A 21,079-nucleotide genomic window follows, 5' to 3' on the forward strand; every position below is an offset into this window, starting at 1 on the left:
TGGGTGAGTCGAGTCGCATGTGTGTCTCACCCCTGACACTGAAAAAGATATAAAAACCAGGGGTTGGGTGTCTGTTCTTTGGAGCTCTTTGCCAAAGCAGTGGTGGCAGGTGACTCTGGGCCAGCCCTTGTTCTGAGCTTCCGGGCTGAACCTAGATGTTGGTAACTATGAATTGTATTGGGTCTGTCTGTTGATGTTTGTAATTTGTTTGTATTTTGTTCTGAAGTTCAGGGTGCTGAATTTTCCCCCTGCACTAAGTGAATGCTGTCTGTATGCTGGATTAAAGTAAACTTGTTAACCCCTTTAACATTGCTTTCCTTATTAAAGCAGATCAAAAGAACCTGTGCTTTCCCAGCATGCCGGCAGCTTTCTGGGTGCTGGCTGTGGATGGATCTTACACCCCCACAGAAGCTGCTAGCCGGATTGTGGAAACAGATGCAAAACCAATTCAGTAAAATTCAATCAATCAACAAGCACGTATTAGGCACTTCCTCTGTGCCAGGCACTGCATCGCAGGTACAAATACAGTAAATGCAACAGTCCCTATCTACACAGGGCTTACAGTAATGACAATTGAAGGGCTGTTCTGAGACTTTTCCCCTTAAAACAAGGTTTATCCTAAGGCCAGAAAGATTGGGTCTTTAGCGGGCTAGTTACCTGCCTTCGATGAGGTTAGGGAACTATATGTTGATGTTTTTAGGGGTTTAGTGGTGCTTGGGACCCCAAATGCAGCAAGTACTGTTGGATGAATTCAACTCAAGCCTTCTCATAAAGAAAAACAAAGTTTTTTAAAGATTCACCATAGTAGGCAGACTCTTAGGGAACCTGAGCATTTGTGATACAAATGCCGGCAGGCCAGATTGAGCCTTGAGCCTTTGTAAGCAGGTTAGATACAATCTGAGAGCCTTCATGGAGGCAAGATGAGACTGGTATACAGAAGGATTGTGGGAGGGATAGAGAGGTAGTCAAGTAGTGTGGGGTGACTAGGGGAGGGGTTTAGAGAGGATCTTGAGGAGGAGCCCAAGGAAGATCTTGATGGGACTGGGGTGACTAGAGGTCAGACTCCAGGAACCAAGAGAATGGGATTTTGATGGGATCAAGGGTGGGAAGAAGCCAGAGGCAATTCTGAGGTAACAGACAAGGCAGGGCTAATTTAAGGGTAACAGAGATTTGGGACTATCAATAATGGAAAGCTTATGGCCTCAGGCAAAGGCCAGATCTAGTGGGGGAAGGCTCAAGGAGAGTTCAAGCCGGCTCCCAGAGTCTAAAACCCAACACCTTGGGACCTCTTAGGTTACTGGTGGTTCTAGTCTGATTATCTACCCAGGCAAGAAGAGCTAATCCAACACAAAAGATGACTAAAGCCATCAGATTGGTTTACCAATCTAACAAAAAGGAATTAACAAATAACTTCTTTTAGGGTCCATTAGCAGACAGAAAGTGAGGCTGGTGACCCTGCATAGCTCTCTCCCTCACTCAAATCAAAGTCAACTAGAAGTCATGCCATCTCCCTGATGCCATGGTCCTCTTCCAGAACAAAGAGAAAACACAACCTGTGAGTAGTCTCCTGTCCCTCGTCTTCACCTGAGGGTACTCGGCCCAAAAGAAGGTACATTTTGTTGGCTGAAAACTGCCTCATTAATTTGGGGTTGATCAGCTAGAAAAGACCAAGCCTTAAACCCAATTCACTTTGGAGCTCACAGATTGGATAACAATAGGCTCCAGCCCTCTTAGCACAGAGTAAATGTAAATAGTAAATAGTAACTGTTTCTCTTTTAGCCAGCAACCCTGAGGGTCTTCCTCTCACGATTTGATTTTTTTTATTAAAGGGGCCATCCCTGGACTCACATCTTAAAGAGGCCTATTCACTGAATTCCAACTGTCCAGATGACTATCAGGCCACTGGATCCAGATGGCTCAGGAGGAGAAAGTGAGGCTACTGACCTTGCACAGCCCTCCCTCACTCAAATCAAAGTCAACTGCAATCATCTCCCTGGCATCATGGTCCTCTTCGAGAGCAAAGGACAAACACAACCTAGCAGAGCAACTGTACAAGACAGATTTGGTTCGGAAAGTCTTTTTGATGTATTTAAAAAACCCCTTTAAAAACTACATAGGTAACTAGGTGGTGTCATGGACAGTATTGGACCTGGAGCCAAAAAGACTTGAGTTTGGATCCTGCATCAGACTCTAGCTTTTTGACCCTTTTTAACCTCTGCCTTGCTTTTCTTATCTGTAGAAAGGGGATAATAATAGCACCCCCTGGGGTTGTTGTAAGGTTCATTTTATTGTCTTGCCCAAAATGTATTTGCCCTAGGATTAGCACAGAACTTGGCAGACAGTGCTTAATAAATGTTTCATTCAAATGTCACCTCCTTCTGAAAGCTTTGATCCCTACTCCTCCCCCACTCACTCAGTTAAGAACACCCCCTTATCCCCTTTGTTTGCCCCTCTCAAATGTAATTGTCACACACAGCTTTATAGTTATCTGTGCTTGTGTCTTATCCCTCACTAGACTATAAGTCTGTGGAAAATATTATACTATTTTATATCATTTTTGTAATTTCAATAAGACTCAGGGCCTGAACTACTTAACCAGAAGAAAAGCCTGATCCTAACAGTCTCTTTGTTCTCTTGTATCAACAAATCCAGATGGAGCATTTCTTGCTCTGTCCATGGCCATTAAGGGTGAAAACCTTGATCCCAGACACTATCTTGAATTATGTGACTTTTCCTTATCCTAATATTTTATGGGCATATACTATGTTGTGGAATGTTAATGGCCAATTAAACACAGAGATCCTGGGGCTACAAATCCAATTGACACTTTGACAACTATCTAATTTGTTGTATTTACAATCTATTTCATTAAGGAAAATCCTCTTCTTGTATCATGGTTAAACATACATGGGGGTCATAAAAATGAGGTCATACAGGCTTGCCAGCTCTGCTAAAATAACGTATATAAGTTTTCTCATTGCTTTGTTCAGGCAGCCAGAGTTCATACTCTGACTCCTTGTACGTACAAGTAAGCTAGCTCCGCTATGCTTTAAGGGAAAATAATAAACAACATGGATTTTTCTATCACCTAGCTCTGTTGTTTCCTTCAACCAAATTTTCAGGTTTAACAGTTATGGTGCCGTGACTTTCGGATGGAAATGATGGAAACGGGACAACGCAGCCCAACCTTGCCAACGCTTTTGGGCGCCATAGGATTAATTTTTCCTGGAATTTTGGCCTTGACAAGGTGGGGTAAGTTGTCTCTCTTCCCAGCTTCCAAAAAGAACTCCCACAAAATTGGTTGAAGTCTGGAAATTCCCTTTAAGCTAGCTCTGGGGGCAGGGATCAAATCTGTGGTAAAACACAGATCTGCGGTCAAACGCACATAGATCCCCTGGAAACACTGATTGATCTAGAAAATTAACTATGGATCAGTCAAAAACTAGAATTAGAAGTCCAACTGTTCCTCCACTCCCTCTCTTCCTTCGCTTGGAGGCTCTGGTCCTGGGGAGAAAAACTGCACTTTGCTTTTTCCCTCCCCTTCTGCCTCCCAGGAAGGGCTCTGATCCTGAGAGAGGTAACTCTGTTCTGCTACCGTTGCCTTCTCTTTCCTCCCCCCCACGCCCCTTTCCCTCTTTCCCTTAAGGGCTCTGTTTTTGCCTTCTGCCCTATTCCTGCTTCCTTCCCTTGAAGGCTCTGATTATGGGGAGGATAAATGCATTTTATCCTTACTCCTCGCCTTCCTTTACCTGTCCTAGTCCTCCTCCATCTCCCCTTTCCCCCTTCCTAAAGGATAGGATATGGAGAGTCAGAAAAATCAGGAACGCCAAGGCTTCCCCAAAGACCATAGGGGTGCTAATAGCTAACTCATGAAAGCTTCTAATTCTCTGTTGTTTGAACTCTGAGCTCAGTCTGTATTTGTTCTGTATTTGTTTTGTTAATTGTCTGTTAACTGTCTGTGTGAAAGCGTGTGCTGTGAAATGTCTATACCATGTAAAATCTGAAACGCAGGTAGCCAGAGAATTCTAAGGCTGCAGTTAGGGAAACAGAGACTCTATTTCCTTTTTCAATGTTTGGCCTGGCCAGCCGAACTTGAAGAAAAAAATAGAGCTGAAACATTTTAGCATATTCTGGGATTGATTATTCATTAAAAGTTTGGAAATTGATTAGTTGGAATTTTGGGAGAGAACTCCTGAGACTGTAAAATCCCTCCAGGAGCTCACTCTTGCTAAAACACCCTCCCAATGCTGATCACTTAGGTGAAGTTACTTGAGTTACAATCATTGGGATCTTTCACCATTGTCCTGTCTCTGACCGAGCCAGAGCTGCAGTAAAAGTTAGAGCAGCTAAACAAACTCCTTTCCTCCCAAATCAGATTAGGAGAAGAGAATGCAGGAGAACTGTAGGGAAAACTTAAATCACCTTTCCCCACCTGGCAAAAGGAGGAGAAGGACAGAAATTCACAGACTGACAGTATTCTGACAGTCCTGTGCCCTGGGTACCTTTGTAGCCCATCCTTGTTGGCAAAGTTTGGAATTGTCACCAGGTCCTATGCATTCTGCCCACTCTGTCCCCAGCAGCTGCAAACCGCCCTAGGCTCAGTAACTTTTGCAGTTGTGGGGGAAGGGTGAGGTAGATGGATTTGGACTTCCTGCCTCCCAGAATTGTCACCGCTGGGATACTAGGTAACTTCTCTAGGTAACTTCACACTTCTTGTTCCAACTGCAAAACTGTATTTTAATCTCTGTTTGACCTGTTTCCTGAGTTTTAAAGGGAAAGTAATAATGATGGTTGTTACGGGATCAAAATGATAATGATTATAAAATGCTTAACATAAAGTCTGGTATATGTTAGATACAACGTTATTATTATCTCTCTCTGATATAATGTAATTGTTAACTTTTGAAGTAGGTTTTTAAATACCAAAAGTAATAAGCTGAATAATTTCTATATGTGGTAATCTGGAAATGCAATAGACGTCATTTGAAAATTATTGTTTCTGTGTTTCTAAACTTGCATTGCGTTCCCAAAAATTCTCTTAGATTGTGGAATTTGAGAAGACCATTGTGTGGTAAGAAATGATATTATAGCAATTTTAATCTGATTTTGATATATGTGAATTGGGTTTCCAAAGGGAGGTGATAAAATCTGGAACTGTTATATGTGGTTATAACAAGTAAATAATTAATAATACTGATATTTAACCATGAGAACAGACTTTCTGGGTGAAAAAGTTTTCTATTATGAGAATATATCTGGTGATTTAAAGTTATAGTTTCAAATGATGAGATGAAAGATTCTCTGTGCAAGGAGATTTAGGAATATGTTCACCTAACTGATAAATGGGTTGTTTCAAGTTTTAAAATGCATAATTATGTTTAGGGCGCTGTTACATTTCTAAATTGTATAATTTGACAAACAGATGTATCAGCAATATTGAAAATGTGGTAATCTTTTACAATGCTAAGAGTATTGGGCCTTAGAAATTAAAATGTTACCACCAGTGGTTAGGAATCAGATTTGATTTGCTTATCCAACTCAGTTATGATCACTAGATTGGTAATTAATTGGAATCTGTTTCAAGTCTTAGATACATGATAATTGCTTGTGGTATACTTATCTCTAAGTTAGTTATTATATACAAATTGGTTAACATCGCATTACCTGTGCTGTTAGAGAATAATTTCTCTTATAATCTGGATGTTGTTAGATTAAGAATCGTAGTTAATTAAGAAATTGAGGTTTTTAACTGAAACAAGAACTTTTGAAACCATCTAGTCATGAATTCTTATCAATCTTGTGTGGTTTTCTGTGTAGAGGAATTCTTATGGAAAAAGCTTTTTATTTTTAAAGTCCTGGTAAACTTTGTTATTGTGATAAGGTAAATTTAATTGAGTATGTAATTTATAGAAATTAAGTGTCCTCACATTATAACACTTTTTGACTAAGGAACTTTGTAATATCTAGGAATTCTGGGCAATATTTGAGAATGAGGACATTTGGTACCAACTTAGTTAATGAATTCCAGCATTTAAGGATTAATTTGCTTTAAGGAAAATATTTTTGGAAAATGTTCTGTAAAATCTTTTTGTGTAATTTTGGAAGGCCCGCTGAATTTCCACCTGTAAGCCAATTGGTTGCAGTTCAAACCTATTGTGAGTTCTCGGAGTTTCTGGGTGAGAACCTAATTAGAATTATTAGAATTAATGCTTATCTATAGAAGTGCCCATTCAATGTCTTATTCAAGGTTCTTTTTTGAGTAAGGAGGTTGGAAACGACAGTCTGAATTCCTTATTCCTCCCCGCCCTTAGTTTAGATAAGAAGATTCACCTTAGCCCACCTGTCAGAAGGGAAGGAAAGGGGAGGGGCAACAATTACTGGGATTTGAGTTTTTACTGAAAGAAAGAACAGTAGGGCTCTCAAACCTGGCTTTTTAAAGTCAGCAAAGGTGATGTTTTTAGGATAAGATTAGGTTTCGAGGAGGATACAGTTTTTATTAGTGAAGCTTGCCATCTGATGGGAAAGAACCCACCCTCAGGGGGAGATGATGTGGCAGATCTCTTTAATCAGAAATAAGCAGGTAGTGACAAAAGGGAAATTATCTGCCAGAATCTGTTACCATTGTGAAAGAAGTTGTTTTTTTGAAAAAATGGGAAATTGGATAAATGCAAATATGTAAAATCTTGTTGTTTTAATCAAATGACTGGTTATATTGGTACTCTTGTATAGTCAAATGAAAGAAAATATGGTTTCTAAAGTGTTAATGAGAATAATTAGAAAGGGAAGAGAAGTTTTATGATGTAGGGTTGAATCATTATCCCATGGACTAGGGCTGGGATTTTAAAGTTATACTGTACTTATGTGAAATAGAGTTCTTAGATGTTGTGAAGTGATATAAGAGCAATTAGGTATTGACACAAATAGTGTAATTAATTACTGCGACTAAATCAGAGACATCTTCAGTTTAGGTAAACAATTCTAGAAGTATTTTGGAAAATGTTTTTGTGATTTTAAGCGAGAGTTATTGCTTAACAATGTGTATAAGACTCAATTCCTGAAGTGTTCTTTTTTTTCCCTCCAGAATGAGTTAACAGGGACAAATCCATTGACTTGTGAGGTCAGTCATTAACCTCTTTTGTTTGTTTAAGCAAGCTGGAATGGGATTCCAGTATACACAGTTATGTCAGTAAAAGGTACTAACTTATGAGTTGTTTTGTGTTATGGTTGAAATGTAAAGTGACACTGAGTAATAGGTTGGAAAGGTAAATAAAAACTTGAGGGGATACGAAAGGCAGATGAGAAAGTTAGGGGACAAATGGGAGTTAGCTAAGCCTCCCCTGTCCTGAGAATGATAGTTTCAGATGATTTAGCAAGTTGGAAAAGAGTGTGAGGAAGTATTTAGAAGCTGGAAATGTTATGTAGCTTGACTTGTTAATTATTAGCTCAATGAAATTTGGGACAGTCCTATCTGAAGGATATTTATTTGCTATTTAAGATTTTATGGGACTACAATTTAATATTGTTTTAAGCTCTGATTACAGGTATAGGTCACATGAAGCCAGTAGTGGAATGGCAGGCATTACAGACTGAGAATTCTTAAAGGTGGATGTCTATGCCTGGGAGAAAGTCTTGAAGACGACCTTGGACACAACCTAGGTAGGATCTTCCTGACTCTATTTCCCAGTTCTGCTATTTCCTTTCTGAAAAGGAAAATCCCCACCTGATTACTCCTAAGCCCTGCTTTCAGCATCTAATGGCTATATGATTGGCTAACAGATATGACTCATGCCTGGAATCAAACAGCTAAGGAAGTTCTTTCCTTCTGTTAAGATATATGACATAGTCCCTCGTTTCTTTCATAGCAGACTTATATTATCAGGAAGTTTTGTAAGCACAATGCTAAATCTATTAGGTAATAGATGAATATTGGAATATCTCTGAGTTATTATAGTAGGATACAGGAATGAATAGCTTACAATTTTAACCTATGTTCATGACCAAATAAAGATTAGAAGGAGTATAGAGATAACATCCTCCAAAAGGAGGAAATGATTAGACACAGTAATAAGACAAAGATGTAATGCGATAAATGTCTAATTAAATAGGATAGCAAATTTTGAGAGGAAAAGGCAATAGGACCAAATTGATTCCTCTAAGAATTATATACAGATGTGTGTGATTGGCTCCAAAATTTATCAGTCATGGAAATTCAAGCTAATAAGTGTGTTTATGTAGTAAGATCTTAAATGTGGATTTTTGCACAAGGAAATTGTATAAGATAGTACAAGTGAAATTATATCTCCTTTATTAAGGTATCTGTCTGATGATTTTAAAAGGAAGATGAGTTCAATTTATGGTTGGACCTTTATATTTTAAAGGACTCTTATACCAGGTACAAAATTTAGGTAAGGTTAGAAACAGTAGATGATATATGAACTGAAATACTCTGAAGTTAAAAGAAGGAGAGCCAAATTTAAGTGATTAAGTTATATTAAGTTAGAATTGTCTGAAGATTTCTAGATCTGAACCAGAGAAGCAGAACTCTCTTTTACTATCTAGGAACCAGATAACCACAATCAGGCATCTGAAAAAAAATTTTTTTTTGCTTTAAATGGACATTGGAAATATGTAACTGGGATTTAAAGCTACTTTGTATTTGTACTGTTTGAACTTGGCCCTGAGTAGCTGGGACCTATGTTGTGCTGTTTTTCTCTCAATTATCAAATTACATGTGTTCTGAGAGCTCCTGTCAGATCTGACTACTTCTATAGCTGCCAACTTGTGGATATGGACTCCTTGATCCTTCTATCACATCTGATGATTGCCCGTGCTCCTGAGTGGACATCTGAGCCCATAGGACACCTTGCCCTCCGGTTTCAAAGAGCCTGAAGGGGACAGCATCAGACGCAGGCAACCTTCCCAAGAGCCTGGACCAGAACCTGAACGAAGAACTGCTCTTTCCCTTTCTGAGTCCCTTGCATTCCCAAGACTGTTTACTTGTACCTTTGATATCTTTAGCTTATTTTACTTAGGTGTTCTAGTTTCCCCATTATGCTCCCTACTGATACCCCTTGCAACTTGCTCCCCCTGCTTGTTTACAAGTAGTTTATAATTACTGTGCATCTCTGGGGATGTCCAAACACAGAAAGAGAAAAAAAAACCTGAATCCACCTAGATAAGGATTTTTTTTTTTACAACTTTACCCCTGAGGAAGATAGAGGTTTTTCCATAACTTAATTGGTCTTCAGGTGAAGCTTTCAGCTTACCTTTGACCAAAAGGAGGAAATGTGGAAAATATTATACTATTTTATATCATTTTTGTAATTTCAATAAGACTCAGGGCCTGAACTACTTAACCAGAAGAAAAGCCTGATCCTAACAGTCTCTTTGTTCTCTTGTATCAACAAATCCAGATGGAGCATTTCTTGCTCTGTCCATGGCCATTAAGGGTGAAAACCTTGATCCCAGACACTATCTTGAATTATGTGACTTTTCCTTATCCTAATATTTTATGGGCATATACTATGTTGTGGAATGTTAATGGCCAATTAAACACAGAGATCCTGGGGCTACAAATCCAATTGACACTTTGACAACTATCTAATTTGTTGTATTTACAATCTATTTCATTAAGGAAAATCCTCTTCTTGTATCATGGTTAAACATACATGGGGGTCATAAAAATGAGGTCATACAGGCTTGCCAGCTCTGCTAAAATAACGTATATAAGTTTTCTCATTGCTTTGTTCAGGCAGCCAGAGTTCATACTCTGACTCCTTGTACGTACAAGTAAGCTAGCTCCGCTATGCTTTAAGGGAAAATAATAAACAACATGGATTTTTCTATCACCTAGCTCTGTTGTTTCCTTCAACCAAATTTTCAGGTTTAACAAGTCTAAATCCTGCAAGGGCCTGAACTGTTTTGTATCTAAACTGCACATCTCAGGCAGCCCCTAACCTGGTACCCTGTGCCCAGGAAGGACCTTATAAATGTTTGTTGAATTAAATTGAAAATAGAATTGGATTCACACTGAAGATTACATCTTTAAAGCCATCCAGCCAACCTAGGTGATGACTGAGCTGGTTGGAGAAAAACCAAAGTCTCCTTCTCCCTCATCAAAACCAGATCCAGCATATTTGAACACAAAGGCCCCCAGGTAGAAAACCAGAAAGATATAAAAAAGTAAATGGCCTAAAGATGTGTCAGAGCACTCTTAATGCAAACAAAAACAAAGTATGTAAATTTCTTATGGACAATCTTCCCACAAGTACATCTGGAATAGAGAGCAGGTGAGCAATGCACTGTGACGCATCAGAAAAAAACAATAACAGAGGAAAACAGCACATTGCTGAGCACAGCAATGTACACAGGAAGTCATATACAGCTCAGAAAGAGAAGCAGTGTCCTATAGGGAACAGAAAGCTAGACTTCGGGTCAGAAGACACAGGTATTAACAACGTGGCCCTGGGTGAGTCACTTAACCTCTAGAAGCCTCAATTAAAGGAACTGTAAATAAGATTAATAATACTTGCATAATTAAAACTTGCTTGGAGATGGCTAGGTGGTATAGTAGATAGAACTCAAGAGTCAGAAGACTTGAGCTCAAATCCAACCTCGACACTCACTAGTTGTGTGACCTTGGGTAGTTCAATTAACCTGTTTGCCTCAGTTTCCTCAAATCGTAAAATGAGGAAAATCGTTAACACCTACCTCAGAGTTGTGAGGATCAAATAATACTTATAAAGCACTTAGCATAATGCCTGACACATAGTAGGTGCTATATAAACGCTATCTAATTCTTATTATCATCATCATTATTATCATCACACTGTACATCAGTTTTCTGAACAACCTGGTGATGATTTAGTCAACCACGACAACTTTTTTAAAAGCCTATCCAGCCAACAGAAGTACTCTGATCTTGAGTCAATGAAGGCAGTGGCCACACAAACAAACATCTCAGTTATTTGCACTTATAGGAGTAATGCTCCACCCACTGACCTTGCAAGAGTAGCAGGGAAGAATAAATGAAATAAAGCATACAAAGCCCTTGGTAAGCCTTAAAGCATTATGCAAATGTTAGCAGTAAGCCTCCTTCTAAAGAATTTCCCCTCCTACATGACATATAGATCAGTTATTAGACAAGGAACAAGTAACACGGGAAATGAGACAAAAGTCTAAAACTGCGACCATCTGAGTCATATGGATAGCGTGACCAAGCTACGAGGTGGTTACTTGAGAAATCCATCATAACCTGATCACTGTACCCCTACAACCAGACCAAGATTCCTCCCTCTGGGTAGCATGCACACATCACACGGACCATTAGAACAGCAAACCATGCTCAACCTACTTTTGAGGTATTTCATTTTTTCCTTCAACCCTGCAACATAGGAAGGTGGATTATTATGAGTTACATGAAGGCACTGGAATAGGGCTCAAATCTGGGGGTACAAGGATTTCAAAGTTTCATTCTGAAACGAAACTTGTTTTAAATATGCAAATATGTGTACACACACACACACACACACACGCAATATTTTAATACTTGAGTACTTGGAGATTTGATGGGTGGGGACAGTCTCCTCCGCTGATACAGATCACAACCTATCTACAATTTGATAGATGGTCATCTCAGAGATGCTATGGCTGAGAAAAAGTCAAGCCTTTGGCTGACTTGCTGACAAACTTCCATCTCTCTCAACATACACTAGACAACAGATTCACAGTCAGCCTTCAGACTTGTACTCAAAACTTTGCAACCTGGGAGGCCTTGCCAAAGTACAGTCTTAGGTAGCCTATCGCTACCTCTAAGCTCTGATGTGATGAGGCCATCTATGAGCCTTGAGAGAGAACAAAACATTTTAAATATGTTTTTAAAAATCATTAATCTGAGAAATTGTCAGATCAACATAGACAAAGGCTTTTAATGCGTAAAATCCCATAATTCTGTCATGCAAAGAACATTTTCAAGCTGTTCCAAATATCCATTTTAGATTCTAACAGGTATATTTTGAGCAGCCAGATGTCATACCAGCGGTATGCAGTGTCTTGCAGATTAAGTTCTACTTAGAGGCTGGATCTGCCAAAGACATCTGCAAGCCCCTTCCCCAGCCCTCATCCCCCAAAGCACACTGGGACCTCGCATGTTACCTACCTCCATTGGCCAACAGGTTCTCATGAACTCTGCCCTTAGCGTCTTCCATAACTTCTACTACACACTGAGCCATCTTCTTTATAAGGCTTTGAAGGAAGAGGAGAAAAATATACTTAGTAGCAGAAAAATATCCCAGGAAAGTATATAAACATACCAGGTAATAAGAAACTTGTCATAAAGAAGGTAACAACATGTTACAGCAAAAACACACTGGATTTCATGTTCAAAGAGACTGGGAAGCACAGAAGAAGGCCATTTACCTCTAAGTAAAGCACATAGCCTTCTGCACTCAGCAGGCATCCAGTAATGAGAGGTGGTTTTGTGTAGTGACTAGCATGCTGCCCTCAGAGGCAGGAAGAATTCTTAATGCACTTTTTAATTCACCTTTTATTTATTGGGTTTTTCTGGCATTAAAAAGTAAAGCTTTTTTTTTCATTTCAGGGGTAGGGTGAAAGAGGCAGCTGGTGGTGTGCTCTAGGCCTGAAAACAAGAAAACTTGAATTCAAATTTGGGGTCAGATATTTATTAGCAGTGTGACTCTGGTCTAGTCCCTCAATCTCTGTCTGCCTTCATTTCCACAACTGTAAATGAGGTTCGAATAGAATGCACCTTACAAGGCTGTGGGGATCAAATGGGATTTTTTTTTAAAGTCTCACTCCTGACACTTAATAGCTATGTGACTGAGAAAAATCACTTAAACTTTCTGAGTCTGAGGTTTCTCATCTACAAAATGAGAGGTATAACCAACATAGTTATTATTACATTATGACACTAAAGTTTGCAAAGCACAGTAATATATAATCTCTTTAAGCCTCACACCCCAGGGAAGCAAGTACTATATTTCCCCATTTTTTAGATACAGAAACAGAGGCTTAGGGGAGTGAAGTGATTTCTATGAAGTAACAGGGATGTTACTTCTATGAAGTAACTTATCAGAAATGGAATTCTCACTAGATCTTCCTGAGGTCTACTATACCAATCTATTGCAAGTGTTCTTGCAAACTTTAAAACACCATATTGAAGTCTATATATTAAAGCTTTATTAATAGCTAAGATTTATATAATGCTTTAAAGGTGGCAATCTTTTGACACCATGTCAAAAGATCTAAGGGAAGACCCCAGGCAACTGAGTGGGCCCCCTGTGGTGGAATTGTGGGAGGACAGAACAATAGTAGCCCAGGAGGAGAAATCATGGATGAATTGCTATCTACACCCCTGGAGGGTATAATCTTATGGATGAGACCAGATATCCATTCAAGTATTATTGTTGTTACTATCTAGTGCCAGCAGCACACCCTGGGTACCAATTGCATTTGCTACCATATAGAACATAGAGGTCCGGGTAGAAATTCAGGATGCTAAAGCGTGACACAGGACAGAGCTCTTTTAACCTGTCTTATCATCGGGATTACTCCATTGGCATGGACTGGAGGTTTCTGACTTCATTATAGTTATTAGTGCTGGTTTTCAGTTTTAATTTCAATAGGTCATTTCCATTAGATTCAACAAACATTTAATAAATGCCTACTATTGGTCTTCCCGAGCCTGTATCACTAACTACTTGTTAGATATTTCAAATTGGATATATCCTATAGACATTTCAAACTCAACATTTCTAAAACGTAACTATGGTGGGAATTGAGGAGAAATAAAAAAACACAAAAAGCTTTGAGATACCATAATAACCATATGGAAACCTACATTTGGATTTCTGTTTTGGGGGAGGAGCCAAGATGGCACCTGGAAAGCAGGGACTTGCGTGAACTCCCCACCTGGTCCCTCCAAAAACCCATAAAAAATGGCTCTGAACAAATTCTAGAACTTCAGAACCCAAGAAATAGCAGAGGGAAGCAGGACTCCAGCCCAGGACAGCCTGGATGGTTGCTGGGTAAGGTCTATCACGCATGGAGCTGGGAGCAGAGGGAAGCGGAGCCCAGCGTGGGCCGCAGCAGGACCAACCAGACCAAGAGCCAGGCAGAACAGGCCCTAGCGCCCTGAATCAGTGAGCTGTGGCAGTTACCAGACTTCTCAACCCACAAAAACCAAAGACAACAGAGAGGGTTAGTGGGAAAAGCTAGGGGAACAGAGTGAAAGGAGTTCCCAGTTTGGCCATGGCCCCAGGGGCAGCGGGGGTGGTGCAGCTACAGAACTACAGCTGCAGTTGCTTCCTGCCCCAGGCCCACCTGGTGGGGGGAATTAAGTGGCGGATCAGAGCTGGAGTGCAGAGCCTGCTTAAGAGCTGAGTCAGGCCCAGGTTGGTAGTTCTTGGGGGAGGAGTTGTGCTGGTGTGGCAGAGCTGGCTATACAGAAATACTCAAGGATCAAGTAGTTGGCTGAGAACATAGCCAGGCAGCAAAAATGGACTCAGATTCGGGTCTCAGAATTTGGAATCTTTCTTTGGTGACAAAGTCAAAGAGCCTACATCAAAAGCCTCCAAGAAAAACATGAACTGGTCTCAGGCCATGGAAGACCTCAAAAAGGATTTGGAAAAGCAAGTTAGAGAAGTAGAGGAAAAATTGGGAAGAGAAATGAGAAGGATGCAAGAAAACCATGAAAAACAAGTCAACAACTTGCTAAAGGAGACCCAAAAATACTGAAGAAAATAACACCTTAAAAAATAGACCAACTCAAATGGCAAAAGAGCTCCAAAAAGCCAATGAGGCAAAGAATGCCTTGAAAGGCAGAATTAGCCAAATGGAAAAGGAGGTCCAAAAGACCACTGAAGAAAACACTACCTTAAAAATTAGACTGGAACAAGTGGAAGCTAGTGACTTGATGAGAAATCAAGATATTATAAAACAGAACCAAAGGAATGAAAAAGTGGAAGACAATGTGAAATATCTCATTGGAAAAACCACTGACCTGGAAAATAGATCCAGGAGAGATAATTTTAAAATTATTGGACTACCTGAAAGCCATGATCAAAAAAAGAACCTAGATATCATCTTTCAAGAAATTATCAAGGAGAACTGCCCTGATATTCTAGAGCCAGAGGGTAAAATAGAAATTGAAAGAATCCACCAATCGCCTCCTGAAAAAGATCCGAAAAAGAAAACTCCTAGGAATATTGTCACCAAATCCCAGAGCTCCCAGATCAAGGAGAAAATACTGTAAGCAGCCAGAAAGAAACAATTTGAGTATTGTGGAAACACAATCAGAATTACACAAGATCTAGCAGCTTCCACATTAAGGGATCGAAGGGCTCAGAATACGATATTCCGGAGGTCAATGGAGCTAGGATTAAAACCAAGAATCACCTACCCAGAAAAACTGAGTAATATGCTCCAAGTCAAAATATGGATTTTCAATAAAATAGAGGACTTTCAAGCTTTCTCAGTGAAAAGACCAGAGCTGAATAGAAAATTTGACTTTCAAACACAAGAATCAAGAGAAGCATGAAAAGGTAAACAAGAAAGAGAAATCACAAGGGACTTACTAAAGTTGAACTGTTTTGTTTACATTCCTACATGGAAAGATGATGTATATGATTCATGACACCTTAGTATTAGGGTAGCTGAAGGGAATATACATATACATATATATATAATAACGAGAGAGAGAGACACAGAGAGAGAGAGAGAGACAGAGACAGAGAGAGAGACAGAGGGCACAGGGTGAGTTGAATATGAAGGGATGATATCTAAAAAATAAAATCAAATTAAGAGATGAGAGAGGAATATATTGAGAGAGGGAGAAAGGAAGAGATAGAATGGGGTAAATTATCTCACATAAAAGTGGCAAGAAAAAGCAGTTCTGTAGGAAGGGAAGAGGGGTCAAGTGAGGGGGAATGAGTGAATCTTGCTCTCATCAGATCTGACCTGAAGAGGGAATAACATACACATCCAGTTGGGTATCTTACTCCACAGGAAAGAAGGAAGAAGATTAAAAAAAAGGGGGGGGGGGGAGACACGATAGAAGGGAGGGCAGATGGGGGAGGAGGTAATCAAAAACAAACACTTTCGAAAAGGGACAGGGTCAAGGGAGAAAATTGAATAAAGGAAGGAGCAAAATATAGTTAGTCTTTCACAACATGAGTATTGTGGAAGGGTTTTACATAATGATACATATGTGGCCTATGTTGAGTTGCTTGCCTTCTTAGGTGGGGGTGGGGAGGGAAGTGGGGAGAGAATTCGGAACTCAAAGTTTTAAAAACAGATGTTAAAAAAAAAAGGTTTTTCATGCAACTAGGAAATAAGATACACAGTCAATGAGGCATAGAAATTTATCTTGCCCTACAAGAAAGTAAGGGAAAGGAGGATGGGAGGGGAGTGGGGTGACATAAGGGAGGGCTGACTGGGAAACAGGGCAACCAGAATATATGCCATCTTGGAGTAGGCGGGAGGGCAGAAATGGGGAGAAAATTTGTAATTCAAACTCTTGTGAAAATCAATGCTGAAAACTAAATATATTAAATAAATTAAATTTTAAAAAAAGGAAAAAAAAGAAGTTCTGTTTTGATACTTGGTAGCCATATAACCTTGGGCAAGTCACTTATCTGAACCTCAGTTTCTTAACATGTAAGATGAAGACTATAATTCATATGTTATCTACCTCATAGGGTTATTGTAAAAACTACTGATAAACTTTAAAGTATTCTAGAAATGGGAGTTGTCATGGCTACTATTCAAAAATAGTGACAAATAAGAGGAGGCTCAAAGAAAAATGAGACTCCATTCTTTTCAAGAATTTATAGGTCTAGCAAAGGAGACAACAGATCAATTAAAACTTTGGGACAATTTCATAGCAAAAACTGTGGTTCAGACATACAGGGGCACAGAGGATAAAGCACTGGGCTTGGAATCAGGAAAACATAAGTTCAAATTTAGCCTCAGCTCCTTACTGGCTGTATGACTCTGGGCAAGTCTCTTAACCTCTGTATGCCTAAGTTTCTGTAAAATAGAGATAACAGCCACCTCCCAGGTTTGTCTTGAGGATCTAACGAGATTATAACATTTGTAAAGTGTTATAAATTTGTAAAGCACATACTAAGTGCTTAATATATCATTTTTTTCCTTTTTTCCTTCCTTTTTCCTTCTTCCTTCCTTCCTTGCTTCCCAACATCTCACAAGTAGTAAGTGATACAGGCTATAAACCAGGGGCTCTATCTCCAAATCCAACATTCTTTCCATTGTACCAAACTACTCTTCTCTACTGACATCTTCTTAATCAAATGGTTACTCGTCATACCCTAGTCTGTGAGTAGTTCAAACTGCCTGAATGGTGACCCAGCCAGTTGGGTAAAATCAGCTCATCCTCTCCCTCTCTTCTCCAAAGGTAGGTAAATTTTGATGGCCAAAAGCTGCCTAGTTAGCTTGGGGTTTACTGGCTAGATTCCTTCCTTCCTTCCTTCTCAAAAAAATCAAACCTTAAATCCATTTCACTCTGGAGCTCATAGACTGGCCAACTAATGGCTACATCTTGGGCCCTCCAGGCTCAGAACGAAGGTAAATACCAACAGTTTCTCTTTTAACCAGCAACCCTGAGGGTCTTCCCCACCCAATTTGATTTTTTTTTTTAATTAAAGGGACCATCCCTGGACTCACATCTTAAAGAGGCCTATTCACTGAATTGAATTACCTCACTCAAAAGTGAGAACCTGAAAAGACCTTAGCCTAAAAGGGCCAGGCTCTCCCATTTCATCCCAGGCCATCTCCAATTATCAACATGAATATCTGGCCACTGGACCCAGATGGCTCTGGAGGAGAAAGGGAGGCTGGTGACCTTGCACAGCCCTCCCTCACTCGAATCAAAATCAACTGCAAATCCTGTCATCATCTCTCTGATGTCATGGTCCTCTTTGAGAATGAAGGACAAACACAAAAACAAGCTTGGTAAACCTTAAAAAGCTACAGAAATGAGTCATTTGTACATTTGTAAATGAAAGAGTAAATACAGTCTAAAACCAAATACACTAGGTTTCTCTAAAGCAATCATAAAGTAGCACACCAAGCAATGTGCCATAGTAGAAGCTCTGAAGTCAGAAGACCTGAGTTCCTAGCCTAACTGATCCTTATGTTGTTTGATCTAGGAAATTCCCTTGCCCTCTCAGGGTGACAAACATCTCATCTGTAACATGAAAGGTTTGGATTAGATGCTTCTCTCTCTAAGATCCCTTCCAATTCTAAATCCTGTTAACCATTATGAAATTTCATTAGGTTAATCAGCCAGGCAGTCAACAAGCACTTAATGCTATAGAGAATAGAGACTTCAATATTGCATATTGCAAAGTTAGGAGAAAGGGAGGGATTGGGTGGAGATCATTCTTTGGGGTTAAAGAACATCAGAAGGATCTCAGTTAAAAGTGTAAAGTTGTAACTGGGGCTAGTCCCCATTATCACATTAGGAACTTAATGGACCTCTAGGGAACAGGACAAGTACAGATTTTTAAAAATAATAATAAATGAGAATGGGTAGAGAAAAGGGTTCAGTGTTTTAATTCCTATCCAAATATAGAATTTCCCAGCTAAGGCACCACAAGGCAAGGCAGAATACAATGGAAGGTAGCATAGAGGGCACTTAAAACGGCCCTGAGGAAGGAGCCCCCAAAAGTGATCATTTGATACCACCCCCTTCCTTAATTCATACTCAAGGCCAAAAAGCCCAGGAAATAGAAGGGTCACTGTTCTTAGAAAGGAGTATTTCTCTTCTGGAACAAACACACAGTAACAAACCTAATCTCATAAATGGAAAAGAACTCAAAGGTTATGACATGTATGAACTGATGAAGAATGAAGTAGGAAAAGCCAGGAGAACAGAAGACACAATGACTACAATAATATGAACAGCCCCAACACACAACAGAATTCAGATCAACTGTCATGCCCAATCTTGGCACTAAAGAACAGAGGATTAAACACACCTGTCATCTTAGGACGGAGGTGAAACTGACTACAGGTGTGTATTGTAATATGCCATGTCAGAAGGTCATTGTGTTTGTTGGTTTTGCTTAATTGTTTTTCTTGGTTAGAAGGAATGGTTGGGGGAGGATTGTGATGTAAGATATTCAGAAATGACTATCATGTAAACAAAAGCAATCAATAAAAATTTTAAAAGTTAACATGTACTTTTTAAAAACAAATTATAAATCATTTTGAATTTATAGCTTTATGTATAGGCATGTTTTATTTAGTGCGCATCACTGGAGGGCAAGGAATAGCCTCTCTTTTGTACTTGCAGCATTACCCTAGCTCCTTTTTTGACACCTGGCACACGGCAAGCCTCAACAAATGCTTGGGGATTAAATGATTGATTCGAGCATTTCTTTTGCCAGTGGTTCCCCTGTTTACAACCAGGCTCTTTACACTTATAGCAGGTAGATGGAGCAAACCTCAAACAAACTAGATGACAATACAAGGGCTGCCTTAGATGATTCCCAGGTGAGCTAAGTAAGACACTAGGGGAAGATGGCCTGAGTGTTTCAAAAACTAAAGGTCTGACATTCCTTCCTCTTCATTATAGTAAAGTCTGAAGTGAGATAGTTCGGCCCAGAGGTATAAAAAGCACCAAACAGGGGAGTCTGTTCTGATCCAGGCCCATCAGGTGACTCAATGAACCCCTGGGCAAGCCACCCAGCTTCTTTGTTTTATTGTTTCCTCCTGGCCAATAGGAATAATGGAACCAAACTACCCTGGAGCAAAGCAGCAGGAATAGGAAGGTGTGACTACAAAGGAAGGAGACGGAACTTTTTTTTTAAAGACTATAATGGAATACCCTGTAAAGAAAATATCTGGGTTCAAAATATTTTTAAATCATCTTTCTTACTATTATTAACTTTACTTATATCAATAAACATGAACATTTTCCTGTACAAATAACAGAAAAAGAGGACAGATTATGAAACTATGAATCTCCATTATGTGCAACTTTAAAAAAAAAAAAGCTTATTTCTAATTTCTCATTCAATTTGAGCTCTGCTAGTTACTAGCCCTGTGGCTGTGGGCAAGCCAGCTTCTCTGGGCCTCAGTTTCTTCCTCTGTAAAATGAAGAGATTGGAAAATATTATCCCATCCAAAACTATGTTTTTATTCAAGAGCAGTTAAATCATCTATTCCAATCCATTATTTGTAGAGAGGGGTAAACTGAGGTCCAGAGTAAATTACTCAGTGTTACAAAGGTCAGAAACAGCTGATTGAGGCCTCAAACTCAAGCTTCCCTACGAATCTAAGGTTCCTTCCACTACACCATATGGTATGATCCAACTCAGTTACCTACTTTGTTTGCCAAACTGAATTCTAAATAACTTTTGGCTGTTTCTAAAAGTTACCCAGGGGTAGCGTTGCTATAGACTCTTCAAAGGAGTCTTGCCAATGAATAGTATGTGAATGGTATGTGAATGAATGGTAGTGCGGTGAATAGAGAACCACACCTGGAGTCAGGAGGATTTAAGTTCAAACCCAGCCTCAGACACTAGCTGTGACTTTAGGCAAGTCATTTCACCCTGTTTGCCTCAGTTTCTCCATCTGTAAAATGGGCTGGAGAAGGAAAGGACAAACCAATACAGTATCTTTGCCAAGAAAACCCCAAATGGGATCACGAAGAGTCAAATACGACTGAAAATGACTCAACAATAACAAAAAAATGCTACTTGGCTGACTGCTGAATGGAAGAACTATCTAGTGCAGGAAAAGGAGGGTGGTGATAGTAACTCACATTTCTAAAGTTCGTGAAGGACTACAAAATGCTTTCCTCACAACAACTTTGTGAAGTAGGTAGTCCAAATATTATCCCCATCTTACAGATGAAGAAACAGAGGTTTCCTGCAACTTAAATAACTTGCCCAAGGTCACATAGCTGGTTAAGCATCAAAGCCTTGATCTCCTGACTCCTTCCCAGTACCATATTCTTTCCCTGACATCATGCCACCAACAGTAGTACTTAAAAATGGTTACAGACCTGGAAGTTTGGCTAAGTTGCCCAGTAAGC

At 39.6% G+C, this 21,079-nt stretch overlaps 1 protein-coding gene across 2 annotated transcripts in view; it reads right to left on the reverse strand.

Annotated features, from left to right (window-relative positions):
- ATP6V1C2 (ATPase H+ transporting V1 subunit C2) overlaps positions 1-21,079 on the reverse strand; it is a 72,192-nt gene that overhangs the window by 37,107 nt on the left and 14,006 nt on the right. For both annotated transcript variants that reach the window (XM_036749497.1, XM_036749496.1), the window contains exon 3: positions 12,158-12,243. In XM_036749497.1, coding sequence (XP_036605392.1) covers positions 12,158-12,243 — 86 coding nt within the window. The remainder of the gene's footprint in view (positions 1-12,157; positions 12,244-21,079) is intronic.

This window comes from Trichosurus vulpecula, chromosome 3 (genome assembly GCF_011100635.1).
Source record: "Trichosurus vulpecula isolate mTriVul1 chromosome 3, mTriVul1.pri, whole genome shotgun sequence".
Taxonomy (NCBI): Eukaryota; Metazoa; Chordata; class Mammalia; order Diprotodontia; family Phalangeridae; genus Trichosurus; species Trichosurus vulpecula.